Source organism: Tachypleus tridentatus, chromosome 6 (genome assembly GCF_004210375.1).
Source record: "Tachypleus tridentatus isolate NWPU-2018 chromosome 6, ASM421037v1, whole genome shotgun sequence".
NCBI classification, from domain to species: domain Eukaryota; kingdom Metazoa; phylum Arthropoda; class Merostomata; order Xiphosura; family Limulidae; genus Tachypleus; species Tachypleus tridentatus.
The window spans coordinates 69,951,666-69,975,366 of record NC_134830.1 but is presented as its reverse complement, the minus strand read 5'-3'; the positions used below and the strand labels follow the sequence as shown (position 1 = coordinate 69,975,366).

The 23,701-nt window shown below is 32.4% G+C and overlaps 1 protein-coding gene across 14 annotated transcripts in view; it reads right to left on the bottom strand.

The window, feature by feature from the left end:
• Nucleotides 1-3,040: 3,040 nt before the first annotated feature.
• Nucleotides 3,041-23,701, bottom strand: part of LOC143252764 (calcium uptake protein 1 homolog, mitochondrial-like) — an 84,779-nt gene continuing 64,118 nt past the window's right edge. For 6 of the 14 annotated variants that reach the window (XM_076505413.1, XM_076505416.1, XM_076505419.1 and 3 more), the window contains 4 exons: nucleotides 23,374-23,517; nucleotides 19,390-19,498; nucleotides 18,507-18,596; nucleotides 15,130-15,869 (listed from right to left, as the gene is read on the bottom strand). In XM_076505413.1, the coding sequence (XP_076361528.1) occupies nucleotides 15,715-15,869; nucleotides 18,507-18,596; nucleotides 19,390-19,498; nucleotides 23,374-23,517 (498 nt within the window). In that variant the 3' untranslated portion in view covers nucleotides 15,130-15,714. Of the gene's footprint in view, nucleotides 6,547-13,753; nucleotides 13,969-15,129; nucleotides 15,870-18,506; nucleotides 18,597-19,389; nucleotides 19,499-23,373; nucleotides 23,518-23,701 lie in introns of those variants that run through there. The other 8 variants (XR_013029132.1, XR_013029129.1, XR_013029131.1 and 5 more) reach the window with 3 other exon arrangements.

Sequence of the window (23,701 nt, the reverse complement as noted above, 5' to 3'; positions counted from 1 at the left end):
TTACTAATAAGTATCTTAAAAACGTTTATTGTTTTATCAATCACACATCTAGCTCCCAATTACTGTTACGCATAACACATTAGTATTGTGTAAAAACGTACTACCACGCAATTAAATTTAGTAAAATTATTGTACTTTATAAATAATTTGTGTCATATTCAGAAACTTTATCACATACTTCAATGAAAGTGACTCATCGGCAATTCTTGGGACTTAGAACGTTACATTTTTTTTATATAATCCTTCATAGGTACAATACAGATAACAAACCAACAGCTATTTTAGTTTAAACTACTAATGATGAAATAGAGGCTCTTCTTGATGACGAGAAACCCACTTGAAGTAAAAATGTATCTCGGTACGGCTTGTATAGATATTAACACTTTTACTTAACAAATAGCAATAAAACAGAGAAAATATTTTATTGGTAAAAGTGTTAATACCCAGAGCAGCCGTCCTGACATAGAGACTCTATTTAAATGCTTAAAAATCGGATGACATACGACAAAAAAGACAACACTGTGAGGTAGATACTTGCTTTTCCTGTCTCAGTTGACAGAAGTAAATTTAGATATATTAAAGTCCCCAACTGGCAGCGGTATGTCTGCAGACTTTCAACGTTAGAAACCTGATTTTGATATCCTTGGTGGTCAAAGACAGTCCAATGTGTAGATTTCTTCCTAATTATAAACAATTAAACTTCTGTTAAATGAAAACACCCAACAAATTTTATGAAGGATAGCCAACTTTAATCACCCCTTATTTCACTTGAATTCGAACCCCACCCCGATGGCTAGGCACCAGGTATAATATTTTATAATGCTAAAAATCTCGTTTCGGTACCAGCGGTTGGTAAAGCAAAAAAAAAAAAAAAGTCCTTTGTGTAGCTTCGTGATTAAATATTTGTCTCTGACCTTGCTTTGCTCAGTCCTATCATATCCATTTGTGCAGCTCGCTCTATGTGTCGTCTGGGTTCTACAGAATACCAACAAACAAAATATCAACCTGGTATGTTACTTAAATATTTGTTTATTCATTTCCCGAGTGTACCTGCAATTATAGCCTGATAATTATTATTACTGTTAGTTCGAGGATACAATCGTTAGCCCAATAAATAACATTTCAACCACCCGCTGAGAAATTACAAACCTAATAATTTGGTGATGCCTTCTTAATGATCAGAGACTTTTTGCTTCTACTCGATGGAAACCCGCTGCAAAGAATTATGTTGCTTCTACTCGATTGAAAATCTCTGTAAAGGATTATGTTGAGTCTACCAGATGAAACCGGCTACACTTTTATTATTGTTGTTATAAATAAGCGCGACACTAGTGAGTGAATTATATATACTAACAATAAATTATAAACGAGTATCGGTGTGAAATATGCTGCTGTACCAAACATACAGAGCCATAGTATTTTTTTCATCGGAGGAGGGACGAAAAATTATTAGTCATAACATTACATACTATTCAGTTATGTTGTCCAAGGATCATTTATTATACTAATATCGCAATCCTCCGGTGGTATAGCGGTAAGTCTTCGGATTTGCAATGTTAAAATCAGAGGTTCAATTTTCCTCGGTAGACAAAGCAGATAGTTCAATGTGGCTTTGCTATAAGAAAAAAAACACGCACTAATACCGCCATATTTAAAATACAACCAAGAAGATGACACACACACACGTTATGCTTTATTTATCGGGAAAAACAGTACTTTTGCAAATATTATAACAAATAAATAAGTTTAAGTAGTTACAATACGTATAATTATTTTTAAATGATACCATCATCGAGATTCTTTAAAAACAAAAATAATCAACATAGAACACATTTTATAAATAACCTCGAATTGTGTTACTCAAATTATTGAAAAAAATACATTATACACGACTCATAACACAGTTAACAGCAGCTTGAATTTAAGAATGACCACAAATTAATAATGTTTTGTTTCAGAAGGATGAAATATGATCAACATTGATTTATTATTATTCGCGGTTAAACCAACCAAATATAATGCTACTATCTATGATATTTCTTTGGCTTTAAAAATACTGCCACAGCAATAAAATTGTTTAGTTATGTTTCACATAACTTGTTGCTTAAAAATTATTACAACGGAGCAGGTGCTCCCTTTCCTCTACCCCCAGTTCCCAGTTTATTATCATTACATCCTCGAACTCAATCTAAAAACAAGTTTGGCTCAGTGCAGAATGACAATCTCAGATCTTTATGTAGATTACTCCATATCAACTCACCTTGTATCTGAAAATTCAGTAAAATATCGACGGTTTTCCATTATATCTTGTCCAAGAGATTATATTTTTGAAAATTATTTTGTGATAGCGTGTTATAAAAGACCCTCAATATTAAATTACTGCACAAAAATCAGTCGATAAATCTTTCACCTGTTTTTAAATCTAAAACAATTTCTAACAAATAAAAGTTGTTGTCTTCCAAATTGAGAGCTACATAACGATCTGTTTGCACTCTGTTCACTGCAGAGATTCGAAACTTTCATTTTACCGTTCGTTCACCGACAAACAGATAAGTGCCCTTTTAATTTTTCTGGTATTATTCTTGGACAACTTGTAACTCTACCACTAAGCCTCCAGTTTCTTACTAATCATCGGTATAAATCAGTTACGATTGGGACATAATTTTTTTTTTTATAGTTTCGTATTTAAAGTAAATGTCAGAAGCACGTTTTATGTAACACATAAAACAAACGTTTTTTCTTCCATACTTCTATTTCTTTCTTCATTCTTACTAGAAGTGCTAATCACAATTAAATAAGCATGTTTATAATAGGTTTCAAACACTACACAATTTTTAAAACACGCTTAATTAACAACATATAACATGCCTTTTAGAAGCATACCAAGTAACCAAAAAATAGCATTTTACCTAGATAACCAGAATATGTTTTAGTGAAACTTTCATACAACTTTTACCCTTGAAATTCACAATATTACTCAGGGATGCTTTACTTATTGTTCGTGTTTTATTAACAAAATAACTTAAAATATAACATATTGCATTAAGAATTGATTTCCTTTATTTGGTATTTTTACATCATTTGATCAAACACTAACGACACTTTTCATTATTAACCATCATAACAGCAATAAGTATACGTTTTTAATAGGTTATTTAAGAAGCTAACGATTTCAAGAGTTACATCCCTAACCAATGTACATTAACCATTAAACTGAATGATGATTTCATTTTCAAGGCATCACAGCTATAATAAAACTTCACACATTTTTACTGGATTTTTTAAAATTAATAAACACTATGTAAGACTTATGATTTTACCACACTAACCAGCATAAGACACAAGGGCTTGAGATACAGAATTATAATAAAATAATGGAAATTTATACCTAAAGTTTAATTTCCAAACCACTATTACACTATATATATATATTAACAGCTGATATGAACATGCTTATAGTTTGGAAAACCAAACATAATATGAATGCATGACTAAACTCAAAGTTGTATCAATAAAAATTTATATACACACTTCAGTCATTAACCAAACCCAAAATTGAATGTTATATTTTTAGGTCTTGGATCTAAATACAAGAAACAATCAAATGCTATACTTCAAAACAGAAGATAATGATTGTACTATAAAAACAATCCACCAAATATCACTAATAAATTAAATTACCTTACAACTTAAGTTTCAAACCCTTGTTACAGCATATGTATATATTACCAACATTAACACGTTTAGTTTGCAAAAGAACACACAAAAAACACTGTTAAACAGTGAAATATTCATAGAATCATAACATGAATGCATGACTAAATCCAAAGTCAAATCCATAAAAGAAAGATTTATGTGCACACTTGAGTTAGTGACCAAACCCAAAGCAGTATGTTACACTTTATCTTATATCTTGAATTAAAAACAAGAAATAATCAAATGCTATGCTTCAAAATAGAAGATACTGATTACACTATAAAAACAATCCATCAAATAACAAAAGGAACTGCCACAATAAGCACATTACAAGATAGTATGCTAGCTCTCCATTCTTCCATTACAGAGTTTAATACAATAACAAAGTAATAATACAGTAATAAATGTTACAGTGCACATTCCTGCATATCAATAAAATAATTGTGTGACAACAGTAACTTGCAGAATTATATAAACCACTACAAAACATCATTATTTACTGGTTGTGTAATGGATGAAATTTTGCCATGATCAATAACTAAAAATAACTTCCCCAGGATCTGGAGCAGTGATCATTTTGTACAGGACTTAGTTCATCACTATTTGCATCAAAAGCTTGTGTTGTGTCATGGTAGGCTATGTAAATTAGTACCGAAGATCAAACTGAATTATGTTTTAAAGCAGAAACTGAATCACTTTATCAGACAGTGCTTGTAAGTGAATGAATGAGCTAAAATAACATTAATATGGATGTGTCTTTACATTCGTTTGTTGTTTTTGATTTGAGGGGGGGGGAGGGTAGTAATAGTAATGCAGAAGTTTAACCATTCCACTCAAAAACTTAGTGCTAATAAAGAAACATTATACTTAGACAAATAATAGTTTTGAAAGCTTCCATTTTATTATGTATGGTTATTTTTGATGTCATGGAAGTTTTGATGTCAGTGAAATAAATTTGACATATTAAAATCAGATCTAAGAAAATAAGAAAAATACACAATTGTATTAATTTAAACCCTAAATTCAAGCAGACATTACAAGTGAAGAAAGTAGAGATAGCTAATTCTTCACTTCTAAAGAAATAGTTTCAATAAAAAAAATAGTGATTGTATATCTTCTTTACTGTTTTGAGTCTTGTATTACTATAATTGTTATTTCAACATTCCTAAAAATAACAAAATTTAAGAACTAGTTTAATACTAAGAAAACTTAATATTGCCTCTAAATTCAGTATTTAAAATGAAACAAAAAACATTTTCAAAAGTATTTCATGACAACAGTATGTAGAAACAGCTATCAGAGTCAAGTAAATATGAATGTATAGATTTGTTACAAAACTATTTCATTAACCCCTAGTGACAGTTAAAGGTAGTTATAATTGACTCAAGCAATAGTGAACTAGCAACATGCCCTTAGAGACTGGTGTTACATGAATTTGAACAGGATTCTAATGGCCTAGCTGAAATGAAATGTTTGTAGTTATGTAGAAATATGTTTCCTGAGGATACAATAACCTGTAAACACACTATGTCAGCACTTCCATTAAAATCAGGACTTAATGGCCCTAAATTAAAAGCATAAATGTTTGTATCAAGTATACATACAAAAGGCTATAACAAACAGAACAAGTGACTTAATGATCTATACTTCTGAGATTAATGTTTCTGCTACATGTGTATATTTTAATGTTTTGGTAGGCATTAAAACCAAATGTTCTAGTACTTCATAATTGTCATAAGTTTCTACATATACTTTTTCACAACTGATTTGTTCTTGTATGCTTGATTTTATACCTGTTTTCATATTTGATGTATGTTAAGATTATCTGCCAAAAATTATAAGAAAAATTAACATAAATAGATCACTTTCATATCTGGATACAACTCTATGTTTCTTTCAAATATTATGATTACAAATAAACACACTATGTTTATTTAATTTAAATAAACATCAAATCACAAAATAAATTGCCACAATAAACACATTACAAGACAGTAAGTTAACTCTCTATTTAACCCTGATAAGTTTGACATAATGGCAACTGAAATATACAGTTAACTTTTCAAAAATTAACCATCAAAGAATAAATGGTTATCACTAAAATTACTTTCAGAGAATATAATGCAAACTTTGGCATGCTTGACAAGTTTATTCTAATGAGACTGTTGAGAGTATTAACTTTTTTAAAATTTTAAAATGTCATACCTTAATCTTAAAAATCTGAATTCAATTTGTACTTCAGTACAATCACTTACAACCTATACATTTTCACAAAGCCCTTTAAAACATTATGATGTGTATTCCTTAACTTTTGACTTGAGTAACTAAAAATCTAGTATTAAGCACACCACACTTGAAATTAATCCTTGGTAAAAACATCCTAGCCATCTGCTTGTCTCTGATTTTTAATCATTTAATCAAGTATTTAATAGCTAATGCTCCATTTTAACTTAATTAAGGTAAAAAAAAGTAGCCAAGTGTAGCTTTTTTTTGTGTCCACATTTACAATCAAACTATTTGTATAAGTTATCAAAATTACAGTAATTCAAATTATATGCCTGTGGTTCCATAATTATTTCTATAAAATGTAATAGTGTATTATAAGAACAAAATCCATTTTAATATCTAATATCATCACAGCTAGGAATTTTCTGCAGTAAGAATTTATTTCCATTTCTAAGCAAAGAAGGTGTATCTCATATTGTTCTATATTTGGTAAGTTTCATGCTCATTTAAAGCAATTGTTGTAATCTACCAACATCAGGTATCTCATAAAATTTCACAATTTCTTTCATATTAACCAAGAGTCCTTGCAATATATTACTCACTAGAATTCTAGTTGTACTATGCCTGAAAATGTTAAAAAAATTACTATTATACATTCAAGCAAACTTTGACATAATGAATACAGTAATGTAACTAACATCATATCAAAAAATTTTCTTTGAAGCATTTCTATTTCACAACCTAACATTTGGTTTTATATTTTTCAGTTGTGTTAATTACTTTTTTCTTTTTCAAATATTTTAGTGGTCAGTTAATGCTATGTATACAAATTGGTCAAACTCTGCATGACACGAACCTTTTTAATCAGTGATGTTGAGAAAACCCAGTTGTAGAGAAAAATACATATGCAAAAATGGCTCGTTTGGGTTGAGAAAATTTTTTACGTAGAGGAACAAACAACGTTTCGACCTTCTTCGGTCATCGTCAGGTTCACAAAGAAAGAGGTTATATTCAAATTTAATTAAAGTTCATTATCAATGTATACCATTAATCTTGACATTAAAATGAAATTTATAATTCATATGTAACATTTTCTAAATTTCAATTCTTTAATTTCAAAGTGAAATACTTTAAAATGTTCAAAATCTTCACTATCATGTGACATGTCCCTCGCATCAAATTTTAACAATACAGCATCTGCAGTTACAAACAAATTAGAAACACATAATAAACATATTGCAAGGGTGCATAAAATTAGTGAAACTTTTATCTTCTCGATATGCTGAGGTAACATAAGTCTCAAAGATAAGATGATGGTAATAAAGGTAAATCAAGATCACATCACAACCAAGAAGGTCCCAACAACAAGGAAACTATGTACGTAAAACCAGAGCCAAAGAAGACGCAAGTCAATGCATAGGAAAGAAGGGAGCAGATGTCCCCAGAAAAACCCTCAGGATTTTGGTGAAGAGCCTCAGAAAAAAAGGGAGATAGTAGAGAGAAACACAAAACAAACATATTGCCAAAGAAGCATAAAAATAGTAGAATTTTTATCTTCTTGATATGCTGAGGTAACAGTAAACTATGAAATCCCACCAGAAAAGCCATTCCCATCTCTACATTCATTTGAAAACATTTACTCATGCATAATTCTGTAACAGACATGTTTATAATCAACAAAAAGGCCATATTCTGAAATATGTAAAGTTAATGGATTGTCTGTTTATTATTGATGGTCATAAATGACACCTCACAAGAAAAGCTTGACTTCTAGTGTGTAAAGTCATTGCTTTGACCAATAATACAATTTTTTAACCTATTTATAGTTACTTAGAAAATCAGGTAACCTATAGTAGTTTCAGAACATTGTATTCCAGTGCTTGATATATTTTTTGTGTTCTAAAATGAATATTTAAAGTTACATGAAATATATTTTGAACAACCAACACAGTGAGATAAAGTAGTGTTACAATTTATGGCATCCAAGGCTCAACTACTAAAGTTATAATTTTCCTATACTGAAAATTTATTTCCAATAGGGACTTACCTCTACTCACATAAATAGCTATTCTAGCTCAGCATGCTATCTCACTGTCATAGGCTTCATTGTGTTCAGAATCATCATGAATGTAAATCAATCATTTATCTTCTATAAGCGAAACATATGTTTTACACATACCACAAGCTTTCTGCCTCCCCTCCATTGCATTGGAAATTACTCATTCCAATATGTCTGTGATGCACATTATCATGCAACAACCTTCCAACAATGAGAGGACCACGCTTGGCAGAACAACTATCTCAAAAACCCCTACTGTTGGGAACCAACATCCACTCAGGGGTATGATGTGGATTATATTGTCTTCACCTCAAGTTCAAGAGACTGGAAGGAATCTCAAACCCTTATGACTCCAGAAAACACAACATGCTAAAAATAGAAAATGATATACTGATCCAGAAACTGGACATCTGGTATCAAAAAAATGTCTACCATAGAGAAATCAATTCCCCCAAAATGAAATTGAATGGAACCAACCAAGGCTCAGAATAAGATACATCAAGGGAGAGCAGAAGGGAAAGAACAGTAACAGTTCCAAGTAACTCCACTGTGACTCCCAACACAGATGAAATATAACAGAGAGGAAGACAGACATCCATAATACATATGTGAGGGCTTATGTTGATCGATTATACTCTAAATTCAAAACCTGACCACTGGGAAGTGATACCCATGTGGGGATAGGTTGAGGGATCTCAATCTAAGGGGTGAACTGCAGTTTGATGTCGCATTCTTTTGGTTTTCATATGCCTTATAATAGAAGATAAAACGTTATCCATTCCAGCAGAATACCACCATCCTGATGTGAACTGAATGTTATTTCTGTATCAACTTTTTACATCATTAAACCATTCAGGAAAATGCCTCTACAGTCCACATCCCCAGCAGCTTGCAAAGTGGTAAAGACTCTGTGACTCCACTAGAAATAAAAAAGGGGGTGAAATGCAGTGGAGAATCCAAAGAAACATCAAAAACTTACAGTGTATAATGGGTGACCACAAAACCCTATTTTTAAAAGCACACCAGAACGATTTATTCAATAGAAGGCCATACTACACATGGACTACATGGATAAAGTATTGAGTGCATTGAGTTACCATGGAACATAATAAGCAAGTCAACAAAGCTGAACAGTGCAAATTTTAAAAGTAAAAGAATACCTGATTGGGCACCACTTGCCACAGAATGGGATCCAAAGAGTCAGTAATTATCATGAAAAGAAATATAAGATCCCTGAAAAAATTAAAGAAGAATAACTTACCCACTCAAAGTTACAAAGAAGTCTGAAGAATGGCTACAGATAGAAAACAACAGCATGGAGAGGAAGAAACAGCAATCCTATGCAGACTGTGAGAGATGAACACATTAGTAGTAGACCACATTCCCAAATGAACAAGTTCTTCCAGCAGATAACAAAGGTAAGATGCCAAAGAAAAAGTGATTTAATGAGAAGACACCTGGAACAACATATGGGAGGAAGATGATAAAGAGGAATAAACCAAATGAATCAAAAGCTAAGATCAACTGTTGAAAGTAGAAGGAGAAATATTACGAACACAGGATGGCTGCCAGGGAATAAATGACAGAAATGAGCCCCATAGATGGAAGGCATGGAAGCAGTATAACATTAAAGAGTATGTACAGAACACAGAAGTTTATCTATATTAGGCCAATGATAATGGTGGGAAATGGATGAATGGAAAATCAGCAAAAAAGGAGAAGCTACACTCCATAGCCTCCAAAGTTTTGGGGAGGAAAGAATGATCCAGCTAAAAGAGAAGAAATATAGGAAGGTAAAGAGTACATAAAACATTGAAAGCAAATAAATCATACCACTGATGTCCACAGGCTAATAGAAGGAGAAATATCTTAGGGAAAGGTAAAAAGAGAAACAAGTGGTAAGTGGTTTAAATGGATGCAAAACAAGGCAGTAGAGAATCACATTAACATCCCAGTCTGGAAAAGCAGTCTGCCAAGGAAAACAACAAATCTGGAAGAAACATATCAACATGGAAAGTGTAGGAAAGGTTTACACCCTATGGTATCTGGAAAAAGGAAAGGTGTGGGACAAAGCCTCCCAATAATCAAAAATCAAGAAGACAGAGGATCCCCAATTGAAAACCCAAGTAAGAAACTCAGCAACATGAACAACAGTGAGCCACTCAGATAACAACCACTGGCCCAAAGATAAATTGCAGAAAACACTTCATTTATGCTGATAAGCTTCTATGGAGAAAAGACAAATGTAAAAGGGCCAAAAACAAAGCTACACATCAGGAAAAGCCTCATTTCCTCACCAAGATCCAGATAAAAAACCTAGTGTGAAAATGGAGGACAGGAATAGAGGAAGAAGCACTGATGACCAAGGTTGCCAAATAAGAAAGAAAGACAAGAATAAAAGATAGTGAAAGGGTAAGGTGTAGCTGATAAGTCAGAAAACAACTGTTAAGCCAGCTAGTAAGGAGCAATCAGGACTTGATACAGAGTGTAGTTGATGATCAAAATCACCTTGTGAAGAAAGCAAATGGGAAAATAAACATATAGGTATTCATTGGTTCAATCCTGACAAAGTATTGACAGCTAGCACATGAGAATGAGGGACCAGAGACCAAAAGAGAATTAGTTTGTGGTTTAGGGATACGATAAAGGCACCAATATGAGGAGTACACCAGTAAAGGCAAAGCCACTGGAAAACAAGAGGATCAATAGACTACTCCATCAAATAGATTTTATATGGACAGGAAAGATGATCCAAAGCAAAACTGAGAGCATCTGGAACATAACATGCAATAATATGGATATATTGTGTGTGGGCCCAGAAAAGAAGATTCATTATATGAAAATACAGAGATCAAAACAGGTGGCACCTTGGTGACTGAGATGAGCAACCATTATGAAAATCTCAGAATGAATCATAATTAGATGATGTCTAACCAGATGGAGGAAATGATCCAAGTCCCAAGATACAGTTTGAAGCTCCAAAGTGTTGAGATGAGGCTTCTCAGCCACACACTAATAGTCCAAATCCTCCTGTTGATCAATCCATGCCCCACCTTCCTGGAGGAAAATATCCACGAAAACATGTAAATCCAGACATGGAGGAAGGACACCTGCCAACATGTAGGTCCTGTTCAATCACCAACACAGATTATCAACTACAGTAAAAGGAAGGTTAATATCAGCCACCAAAGAATACTGCACAAGATCTCACTGGTTGCAAAGAGCCCAATGAACAGCTTGCACATGAGCATGACCTAAGGGGATAAATGCAGCCATGGAAGACTATATCTCCAAAAGAAATAGAATCTCATGAACTGCAATAGAAAGAGCAGTAAGAAAGTGGTGAACTGAAAACTCCATAAAGTGAAATAAAAGAGGAAAAAGTTTGGCCCAAATGAAATGAATGTTGAAAAAGCACCCAAATGTATCAGATATTAGGTAGGTTGACTAAAATCCTTCTCCAATTTGATTATCCAGCTACCTCCTGGAACAGTGGAAGAGTATGATAGGTAGATTCCTGTTCAGAACAAGCTAACAGTAGCCAGTCATTCATTAAGAATGAAAACACATTCCAAGAGCATGTAGATGATGAGCAGAAGTTTAAACCACCTGGTAAAAATCATAAAGGGCTGAAGACGTCCAATAGGTAGTGCAAGAAACTGATAACTCACCCTTTGATGGACAAGCCAAAGATATAATTGTGACTACTACCGAGATATCAGAATACATACGTAAACAACTAAAATGTCCATTTTGGTTATCCACACACCTGGATAAAAAAACCCACCTGAGGATGAGAAACAATTCCACAGTAAAATGGGGTAGACTGAAAAGCTGATTGAAGTGGGACAAATCTATAACAGACAGAGAGTCTCCAGTTTTCTTAGAGTCAATAAGCAGCTGGGAATAAAAACCAGGAGAAAGATGATTTACAGTTTTCATGATCTGTTGAGACAGAAGGTCTTAAACTGCCTCTGAATGATGCTGGCTGGTAAGGTAATGGGTGCATGCAACAAAAGAGGTGGTGAAAGGAACTGTAGGACAAATTTATCTGATGGAACCTGAATAATCCACTGACAAAAGATCACAAAAGGGGAAGATATTTGCACAATCAAGTTCTCACCAAATTGGAACCCACTGCTAGTTACCAGAATAGTTGGCATCATGCCAACATATGTCAAAGAAAACAAATGATAATAAATATCTTAAAAATGAACAAGTAAGGGTTGAGAAGAACTAGGAGGGAAACAGGAATTAAGTCTTGTTGCAATTCCTACCGTGACAAACAAGGCACCAAATAAAAAGGGTAGTGTTGACACAAGGATTCCACATGAGTCAAAAGTGTTGGAAACATGGTCAAATACATACAACCAAAGAAAACGGGCTATATGTAATTCCCTGAAATAAGCGGACAGCAAATGAACATGTGACAAGGCTAATTTGTGACTCACAAGATCCTCAATCAACCATAAAGATTTTGGTGCATAGCCTTGGAAAGGCTATGGTAGATAAATACAGTAAAAGTTAAGTAAAGGTAAGAGGAAGGTATGAAAACTGGGTATGGGTTATATGTACCAGAAAATCAGGAAGTTCCCACAGACTGGCAAAATAGACCCCAACTACTAAAAGTGTAAAACTGGACAGTCAGCTTGATGGTGTACCAAAGCAAACTGATTCATAGCCTGTGGAAGGGCAAGGCACGATGGCACCCTTAACCAATTAGGAAGCGAACTGCTTAGCATAAGATCTAGTATCCACAGAAAGTGTGAAAACTAAATAAGGAAAAGAAATGTCATGCAACAAAGGAGAAAGAGGATCACAGGAAATCAAGGAAATGAATAAATCCTCACATACTCGAGAAATCATGTCTAAAAATGTCCTATCAAACCTAGCTAATTCTGCAAGTGTGGCATAGGAAAACATGGCAAAATCCAATGGTAGAAAAAAAAAAGCTATAAAAATCTTCATCAGACCAAACAGGTTCAGTTTATGATGAAACTTTGTAGAATGGATGGCAACTGCCTGTTGTGGAGACACAAGTGTAGAAGATGACATTTCAAAAGTTTTCTGCCTTTTGTCTTCAAAGCAGTGTGTGTAGGTGCTGGCGGTCTTTTATAGTGTCCTGGTGGATTGTGGAGAGCATGTTGTGTCTCCACAACAGGCAGTTACCATCCATTCTACAAAGTTTCATCATGAATACTCTGCCTAAACAATCTATCAAATAATAGGTTCAGTTTTGTTTTTGTTTTTTTCTCAAGAAAAAAAAAGACTGGAAAATTAATTGAATATTTGAATATAAAGGCATCACCTGCATAATCAAAAATGACTAATAATGAAGACCACTTTAGTGCAACTATTTAGGCTATAAAAACACAGTAGCTTAATGCACAATTTAATCACCAAACATGAGTACTGACAAACAAGTAGTGATAGTCTGGTAGAATTGAATAGAGGGAGTCATATGTGTAATGAATGTGTGTGGCACTCTCATTAGTGGAGATTTGTCACATGATAATTTGCATGAGACACATTTGAAAGAGTTATTTCCAATGAAGGGAAGACAAAGCTTGTGGGAAGCATGAAAAATATTTTGCATATAGGGACAGCACTGAATGAGAATAGCTAATATATGATAAACATTTGTTTTTATAAATATAATAATTTTTTTTCATTTATTGTTATATATTTTAATAAAGTAACTAAACTGTAAAAATTATAAATGAGATTACATAACTAAACTTAAATTTAAAAAAAATTATTGTCATCACTCACCTACTGAAAGCACACAATTTGAAGTTACAGGATGTGATCTGATCCACCTGTTTACCCTAAGTTCTCCCATTGAAAATTTATTGTATTTCATGTACTGGGAGAGGTTAATGGTACAATAAAAGCATAAATCATAAAAGTAAATGAAGTAGATGATAAAGGCTTGAAATTAAAGCTGTTAGAATAAGTATAATCCTTTGTTACAATCTGCAGTCTTCCTAGAAGAAAAAAGTATTTTTGATTTTATTTCATATTTTAAACTTTTAATTTCACTATATATTGATAATTTTACTATAGACTGTGTTAAGAAAAGAAGAGGTAAAGTATAAAGTTTTACAAAAAACTTTATATTCATTAAGGAGGTTCTAGATGTTATGAAAATAAAAACTGCAATATGAAAAAGACTATTTTTGGCATGAAGATCACCTTTTACTCAGACTGGCTCAGTAAAGGCTTTGTAAGTTCACAGACAAATGTTTTGTAAACTTTTTTTTTTAAATTTGACTTTTACATTTACAACAGACTCGTAATGTTTACTTAAAAGTTACCAACTTTTATGAAGATACATTAAGTACAGACAGAGTTAAAATATGTAGTTTCATGGCTACATGGTGGTTACAAAGGAGGTCAAATAGACTGCACATATGTGAAGATAAGTAAAGAAACTGTAATACTTACATTATTATTTCTAGGTTAAATTATATAACAGACTTCTCCCTCTTTTAACTGTTTAGATGGAGTTCTCTACTCACTTAAAATATTTTGCAGTAAATGATTATAAAGCAAAATATATTTTCTGACTAATTTATCAGAAAATGTTTAGCTTCCAAATCAAAACTAATTAACTTGGACCTATCTGTTTTGCTTACATTAATTATACTACTCAAGTGGTTTTAAAATACATATCATTCACTATTTAATAACTGAGTAGAAAACAGAGCAATGAAAAAAAACCCATTGAAATTCACATGTGAATAAAATCTGTGGAGTATTTTCAAACTTTAATACAATGAAAATTACATTACGAAAACATTAATACCTTAAAAATATACTAACATTCATAAACAGCACTGAATCTTTACATTTAAATCTTTTTGTGGCATCACAAAGAATCTCATCACAAATATAGATAAGTCTATATCTACTTGATGTATTGTCAAGTATTCTTTTGTTGATTCTGTTGTTTTATTTGGTATCAAACAGAAGTAACTTGAGTGCACAGCATAACTGAGATCTTGAACTCTAGTTTTAATTCTTTCATTATAATAGATCACAGTTTATAGCCATTCTTTCATCCATGCTCACAGAAATGTAGAAGGATTTTTTTCCAATCACACATCTTCTGACATTTAAGAAACCCACTGCATCATATACATCCATTTTGATTTTGCTTTAAGCACTTTATTGTTAATAAGTTCTGTACATAGTCCCTATGTTTTTCATCGTTCAATATCTTATAATAACTAATACCCTAATGTCTTTCTAAATTTACAAAACAAAATTGCACACAATAATGGTTTTATACATGACTGTTTATCCTTACTATTTCATTTTATTTATTAAGAAAATAATACTGCTGTGCAACTTCCCCACTGATCTCACAAGGCACCATGATAAACAACTTGTGACATAATCATAAGGTAAGCAAATTGTAATGAGTAAAAATTACCCATTTCAGTAAGTTGTTTTGTATTGAAGAGATTCCCCCAAACAGGATCTCATAATTATTTCTCACTTTTTATTTAAAATATTTAAGGTTATATACAGAAATGTTCCAAAGATTTTAAAGTTTTGTCAACGTAAAAGTTATCATGCATTATACACTTTCAGTTGCTATTTAATCCATACAACACAAAAAAAGACAAAAGTTTAAAGAAAGCAAAATCTACCTAAATGTACAAAAATTTGCACTTCCAGCAGTTACTTCTTTTTTCAATTAATGACATCAATTGACTAGAACATGGCTACACATCTAACAGAACAGGTTTCTTCAGACGAGCACACTTCATCACAGAGTTTATCAACTTGAAAAAGCCAGTATCTTTGGGCTTTTCAAGACCACGATAAAGACGCTCCTTCATCACAGACACAAACTCTCTGTTACTCAGCTGTCCATCCACTGAAAATAAGTAAAACTTAAAAGTAATCTTACATGAAAATAAAACAATTGTCTTCTGTTTCATCCAAAATTGTAGTAAAACAGCTTTTTTCAAAATTAAAAATCACCTATGTTGAAAATTCATAAAATAAAGTACAAGAACCATAAATAATGAATTCAAAATTTAGAGAAAAGATTTCATGTCAGCAATTATATGTGTAGACACACAAAAATACTATTGATTATAAATGTGTTTGTGTTTTTTCTTAGAGCAAATCCATATCGAGCTATCTGCTGAGTCCACCAATGGGAACTGAACTCCTGATTTTAGTGTTGTAAATCCGTAGACTTACCACTGTACTCGTGGGGAGCAGGTTATAAGTCATAAGAACTACAAGATTTAATTGAAACACAATGTGTTCCTTTGGAAAAATTCAGTTCCCAGTCTTTAAGATAGTTCATAGCCTATGTTGACAACAAAAACTAGTATGAAACACATTTTTAGCAGTTTATTAAACAATATCATCCACATTTTCTTAACCTAATCTTACATAATCACACTATATAATTACAGGCTAATGCACAAAAAGGCAGATTTAACAATCAGCAAAAACTGATTGGGCCCTATTTGATTTTGCTTGATGTATAATATCCATATGAATAGCCAGTCTGACCCTATATTTTGTAGCTGACCAGGTATTTAATGTTAAATCCAGCCTGAATGTATACATTCCACAAGCAAGTAGGTAAATAACTATCGACAACTGTTATTTTTTATTACAGAGTAGGGCACACTTTTATGTTTCACAATTTTATATGTTGCAATGTATATATGAAAAAATCGTTATTAATAGATCTCGTTTTACTGTTTCTTTCTCTAATTAATTCTTAACATGCACATAACATACATTAAATTAAATGTGCAAAAGTCTACAATCCAAATGAATATAAAGTTTTTACTTTGAGTTGTTTGTCTCAACTTGAATAGATTTTTTAAAGTTAATGAGCTCTACAAATCATAATATGTACAAAGCAAGGATATCAGCTCATCCTGAAGAACCAACATCATGTCTGTAATCTTACATATATATTTGTAAAAACTGACACCAACATTTTGTAATCACACACAAATATTACAAATTTATACCTGCTTAAAATAGTGTACCTTTGACATAAATATTAAATGTATTAAAAACTAGAATAAATACTAGTCTCCTCAGACTTTGACTTCCTTATACATTAAATGGTAGTTACTATAAAAAGATGTTAGCAATTAAACACTATTTTGTGTGTTTCAAATAAGTGTTAAACTATTTGATTAAAAAAAGTTAAAAATATTTTTGTTGAATTTTGTGTAAAGCTACTCAGGTATTATCTGCACTAGTCATTTATAATTTTGAAGTGACAAACCAGATGGAAAGCAAATGCATGAGAACATCCACTGCCAACTTTTGACAGAATAGTGGAATTTAACCACTACTCTTATAACACATATACACCTAAGATCCCCAAGTGCAGAAAACATTTATTATGTTTTTAAAGTAACAGGGCAAGAACCCCAAGAATCTCAGCAGTTGTAAAGTAACAAACATGGTGGTTCTATGATGGGCATAGCCAAAAATTATAATTTCTAACCATTACACCACACCAGTTTTAATCTATAAAAAAAAACTAATAATACCACTGTTTTGAATGAACAAGTTTATGCTTTTGGCAGCCAATATAAAAGTAATGCGTAAAAACTGAGTTCATATGATTTGTGTTCCCTATATCAGTAGTTAAAGTTTCTTCTCAGGATTAGCTAATTCTTACCACAATTTTTCACAAACTGCATCGTACAATGTTAATATTTTAAAATACTTTTACATTGCATTTTAAAACAAATTACTATAACAGTTATATTTTAAGTCATTTTTTTTTCAACTATCTAGCAAACTAGATGAAATCTGCCTGTGGACCAGTGGACTGTAACCACTGTCCAATATCACAAAACCATGTTTAGAAGTATGCAAATTTTAAAAATCTGACTTCATTTATTAAAAGTTTAGATTTATTAACAAAGAAAACATAAGCAACAAAATTTTTCTTTACACCTTTTGACTACCTATTTCTCCTACTCTACCAACAGATGTTTAAAATGTTTTTTTTTTTTTTTTTTTTTTATAGGTGGTATTAAAATAACTAGTTCTAAAGTGAAACATTATTACAAAAGCATTCAAATAATTTGATTAGATGCAACTAAATTATAGATTTCTAATAAAATGGGATCTTGTAAAACTCCTTAGATAATGAATTGTAACTTAAAATTGTTCTTAGAGGACTAATTACAATCAAAACAGGAAATAATTTCTATTGTATCAATGTTTAAAACGAATAAAATAAAATTAGTGTTGTTTTTTCTATGAGAAAACAACATTAGGTCTTTTTCTTCACATGTCAAAAGAAATATTTTGAAAACGAATAGAATGATTAATGTTGTTGTAATTTTCAATTTTTGGTTAAAAATGTTCATACATTGTTAGCATTCACTTGCATCATGTTAACTCAAATTTGAATAATATCTCTAGTCTTTTTGACATAATGCTTATTATTATTTCCATCTACTTTAATATTACTTTAAATTGGAAGCATTTATTCCATTCTCAAGTTCTACTTAACTGTTTTCATCAAACAGGGAGAAGACCACATTGATGACATGATCACGAATATCAACATGGGCTACTGTTCGAGCAACATGCTTCAAGGTAGCTGAAAGAATAAAAAAAAACTTAATGTGATAATACTACCTATACACTCCCAGAAAATATTCAAGTAACTCAATTAGGTTATAGAACAGATATGCTCAAAAGATATATATACATACTATTTTTATCAAAAATTTAAATGTTTTAATTCTAACAAGCCCTCTTTTCAACAGTAAAAATAAAAATATTGGGTTGAGGAATAATTCGTGAGCATTTTTTCAAGTTAAAAAAACATATTCATAAATGAAATGCTTTCGCAAAATATTTCATATCATTTGGTAGATAAATTTTTGCTCTAATAGATGGTGTGTTTGATTTTCATATGTATTTAATTTTTGCTTTCATTTTCAGCTCATTAAATGGAATGTCAAGTAGACAAAAATCGAGCATTTTCGACACCATCTGCTTTTCGCATTTAATTTCTTGCAATTTCGTTTAAAACAATGCATACTATATACCTAGGTATTACATGAAATAAAGTATCATAATAAATGTTTTGGGTGTAATGTGTTCATGCATTGAAGTATTGTATAGTCTTGCATGTAATGCTTGAATGAAATTATTTAAAAACGCTCACGAATTATTCCTCAACCTAATACTATTTAATAGGCAGGGTTCAGCTGTCAAACTAATAAACTTTCTCTTCTGATTCTCACTCCTGATCAGTGTTATAATTAGTTAATAACGTTTATACCTGTAGTGAAAAAAGGAATAAAAAATATCTTATTTTGTGCACTTTCTTTTCAGTCTTTTTGTTATCCAAACAAACAGATTTCAAGTACTATTCTACAACTAACCTTGTTCAATTGATGCTCCAGCAACATGATAAAAAGTCAATGCAGTGTCTACATCATTAATATTGTTCAAAAAGTGAAAGAAGTTTAAATAGTCTTGAAGTGAAATGCCCTAGAGTAAAACAGTCTAAATTAGACAAACACTAAACAGTTAAATTTTTATTACAATTCTTATATATAAATATATATTTTAAGCCCTATACAACAGCTGTTTCATAGCACAAAGATATGAAAACCATTTATTTTATTAGAGCTACAGTATGTTTATAATATTTTATTTAACTATACAACATAGAACACAATACTTCCTTCATATTTAAATGTCATACACTAAATCTGGTTAAACCAAGTGTTAGATAATTTAGTCCAATGCAATTTATCTAAATCTATCCCTAAACCAGGTTTTATATAATTTAAGGTGCAAACTTGAGATACAAGATGGTCATAAACTACTATTTTAAATACACAACAAATAACAGATGTCACTTTTGGGGATTATGTAATTTTATTATAAAACAGCATAGCTCTTGTCATAAATTCATGAATTTTATAAACAGCATTAGTCTTCATCAGTGAAACATCAAATTTCAGAAATATACTGTTTTCACAGAAGCAAAATCAAAACAAATAAAATGGAACACAGTTAAAACCAAACTCTAACACAAAGTACATATTGAAAATATGTTTTCAATGAAGGAAAACTATAACTTCCCATAAAGGGCTTCTTTCCATTCACAAGATTGGCTAGAATTCCACATTGATTAGGTGGCAGGAAATAACAAAAAATACCTCTCTCCCCAAAAAAAAAACCATCCAAAGAATACCCTCAGAAAAGAGAGAGAGTCAGATCTAAAGAAGGGAATTGCACTACTTTTGGACCAGATATACTCTTCACCCATAAATGAAATGTGTAGCAGATAAAAACAGGAAAAGAGAAGATCACATCCAAGTAGGAAGAGAACTATGAAAATATATACGTAACTTACTCCCACAAAGTATAAAAGTAGGTGAAACAGTGGACATGCCCTTTGTTGTAGAGTGGTTAGAGCACAATGAGCTGTATTTGGTCAGTCAACTACATCCAAAACTCATGCTGTTGAGAACTGACATCCACAGAAGGTAGGGTGACGATTATACCATCTTCATCTCAAGTTCAAGAGACCGAGCGAAATGTAGAACCCTCCCAACTCCTTATTATGACATGTGTTAACTTTGATCTAGCAAAACTGACCTAAACATCCAAACAGCAAGAACAACTTTGAAAGAAGAGATAACAAGAGACAGAAAAAAGGGCAGAACTGGAACAATCCCCTTACCTCCAACTGTAACCCACAACACAGAAAGAGTATGATGGAGAGAGGAACATAGACAATTATACACGTGTGAGGAATTATGTCAACTGATTCTACTCTTAATTCAAAACCCAGCCATGGTGTGCATATATCCATGTGGGGCTAAGATGATGCTTCCAATTGAAAGGGTGAACTGCAATTTGATGTCACACACCTTTGTAAGAGTATATTGCATATTAGAGGATAGCATCTAAACCCACAAAACACCACTACCCTTCTCTGCACTGAATGATTATAGCCAACTTTGTGTGGAACCCATTCAGAAAGGTGCCTCCATGGTCGACTACCCCAGAAGCTTGGAACTTAAAAGTAGTAAGGATTACTACACTACACTCAAAGAAAGATGGGTGGGAATGAGGTAACATTTAGAGGAATATGATCACCTTTGACAATGCAATGGGTTACCATAAAAACCCTATTTTAAAAAAGAAGACCATACTGACTTGTTCAGTACAAGACATAACAGGGATGAGCAGCTGTCCGTTTCTGCTTTACCAATGCACTCCATAGGTGGAATGGTCTGGAATGGGCAAGTTAATAAAGCAATTATATTGTGAGATTATTCACCTGCAACTGAACTTTTGGAACATAGCTTTATACAACATGGATTTCAAATTGGTCAGGCACCATTTGCCATACAGTGGGATACATGAAGCAAGGGTCCATGAAAAGAAAAGTATGAACATAAGCTTAACCAGTCAAAAGTCACAATGCAGCCTGAAGAGCAAACACAGGAGTAAGATGTAAATCCGAAGAAGAAACCAAGATATGGTGTAAATAATGGAAACCAATATACTATGTGTAGTCAACAAAACTTGAAGAACCCAATGATTCTTGATGAAAGGAAACCAGTGATGAAGAAAACTGGTAAGCTGAGATCCCACCAGACCAGAACCAAATGAGTAGTCACCAATTCTGTTGGTGACATGACATGTGTCAAAGAAAAGGACAAGGTACTCCAAGAAGAAAGGACAAGAAAAAGTTAAGAAGAGGATGGATGCGACAAGGTAACAGGTGTTGTCATATTGGGTTCCAATTGAGACAAACTGGCAACAAAGTTGGAGCTTGTACATTGTTTTTATAGTGATGCAACTCATGATTTCATAAACACAGGGACCGAGTCAAAAACATATTGCCTCAGAAATGGAGCCATATATAAATCTCAAAGAAGGTCCCAACAATAAAGAAACTACATACATAAAGCCAGAGCCAAGGAAGACACATGAGCCAATGTAGAAAAAAGAAGTGAGCAGATGTCCCCAGAAAACCCCTCAGGATTTTTGTGGAGAGCCTCAGAGAAAAGATAGATAATAGAGAGAAACTGTAAAATAGTGGGGAGGGTAAGATACATGTGGAAAAATTGGTGCATGAAGAATCAGACATACAGGATATTTGGGAGCTACATCTAAAACAGACAAAATGGAACCTAACAACAGCTAGTCTAGAAAAGAAGAGTTTGCATGATGATATGTAAAAGTAAACTGACATGAAGTCAATAAAAGCAAGGCATGCTATCCCCATCACTTAATTATGAGGTAAATTAATCAGTATGTATCTAAATATCTATGGAGGGGGATAAACCAACAGGAGTGAGAAGATATATTTATAGGAAAGGAATAAAATGTCACATACCTGAGAAACGAAATCAAAAGACCGTTTTAGGCCTAACTGACTCTTCAGTTGGAGCATGAGAAGGCACAGCAAAATCAGGAGATGAAAAGAGTCAGCTTGTTTGGGAAGAAGTGGGACAAGGTCTGGAGACAGAGGTGGACTCCTGTAATGTTCAATCTCTCAGCAAATAAACTCAGATAAGTCTCCCACCTGATCACCTGCACATGAAGCCTGAAACATAGAGCTAGTCACAAGTGTGACCCTCCAGGTGATAACACAAACATCAGACTTCATAATGAGGAAGAGTCAACCAATAATCAAAAGTATAGAAAACAATGTGACTTAATGAATTGGGATTAAATAAATGTCAAGAAAAAGTCTAAATAGAAACTAGAAGTAAAATAAATGAAGACTACTTCATGAGTATACTAAAGATGAGCATTGAACTTTAAACAAACAAAAGGAACACATCCAAGCACAAGTTCTGCAAAGCAAGAAGTGAAAGTTCAGTAAAGTGTACAGAGGAAGTCACATACATCATGTGAATATGTTACACTCCTATCGGAGGTTTCACCAGTGATCTTCACTTTTGTTCCCCTTCTAAAAAATATGTTGCTTAATACATGTAAGGCCATTTAAACAATGATACTGATAAATTACACATATAATTCATGAGCAAAATGATGTTTGAACTGTAAACTAGAAGAAGAGAAATGATTCTAAATAGTGCCATTGACTGTCACTCTTATAATCACCAAAACCCAAAGAATTTTAAAAGTTCAAAACCAACACCTTCAGATATCAGTTCAATACATTAATCATTATACTGTACTTGAGCCAAAGAACTTGTATATGATTCAACAGCTATTCATATAGCAAATGAATACAGTAGGTAAACTTCTCACAATAAGCATTTTACAATAAAAAAGAGCTAGTGCATAATTGCTCATACATTTAAAGTACACATTTTACACACATTGATACTCAAACATAAGACAACATATAAATAATCTTAATAAAATACCTCTGAACTGTTCTTGAATTCCTTTCGAACCCTCTTTAGCATACGGGCTCGCTTTTTGTCAGGTAGTCCAGCATAAGCCAACAAAAGATCAGCAAAGTCAACTTCCTTGATGTATCCTTTTTCATTTGGTTCTTTCCTCTTGAACTTAAAATACCCAAAGAAATGTCTTACAAATGAATTAGCAGTGGACAGAAAAGTATCATACACTAATAATAAACATTTTTTAAAAGAAAGAATGACAGAATAATTACACTTTCCAACTTAACTAGCCCTTTAGTTAGGTTTAACTATTTTCTGAATTTTCCAACAGAACTATTCATTATGTTCC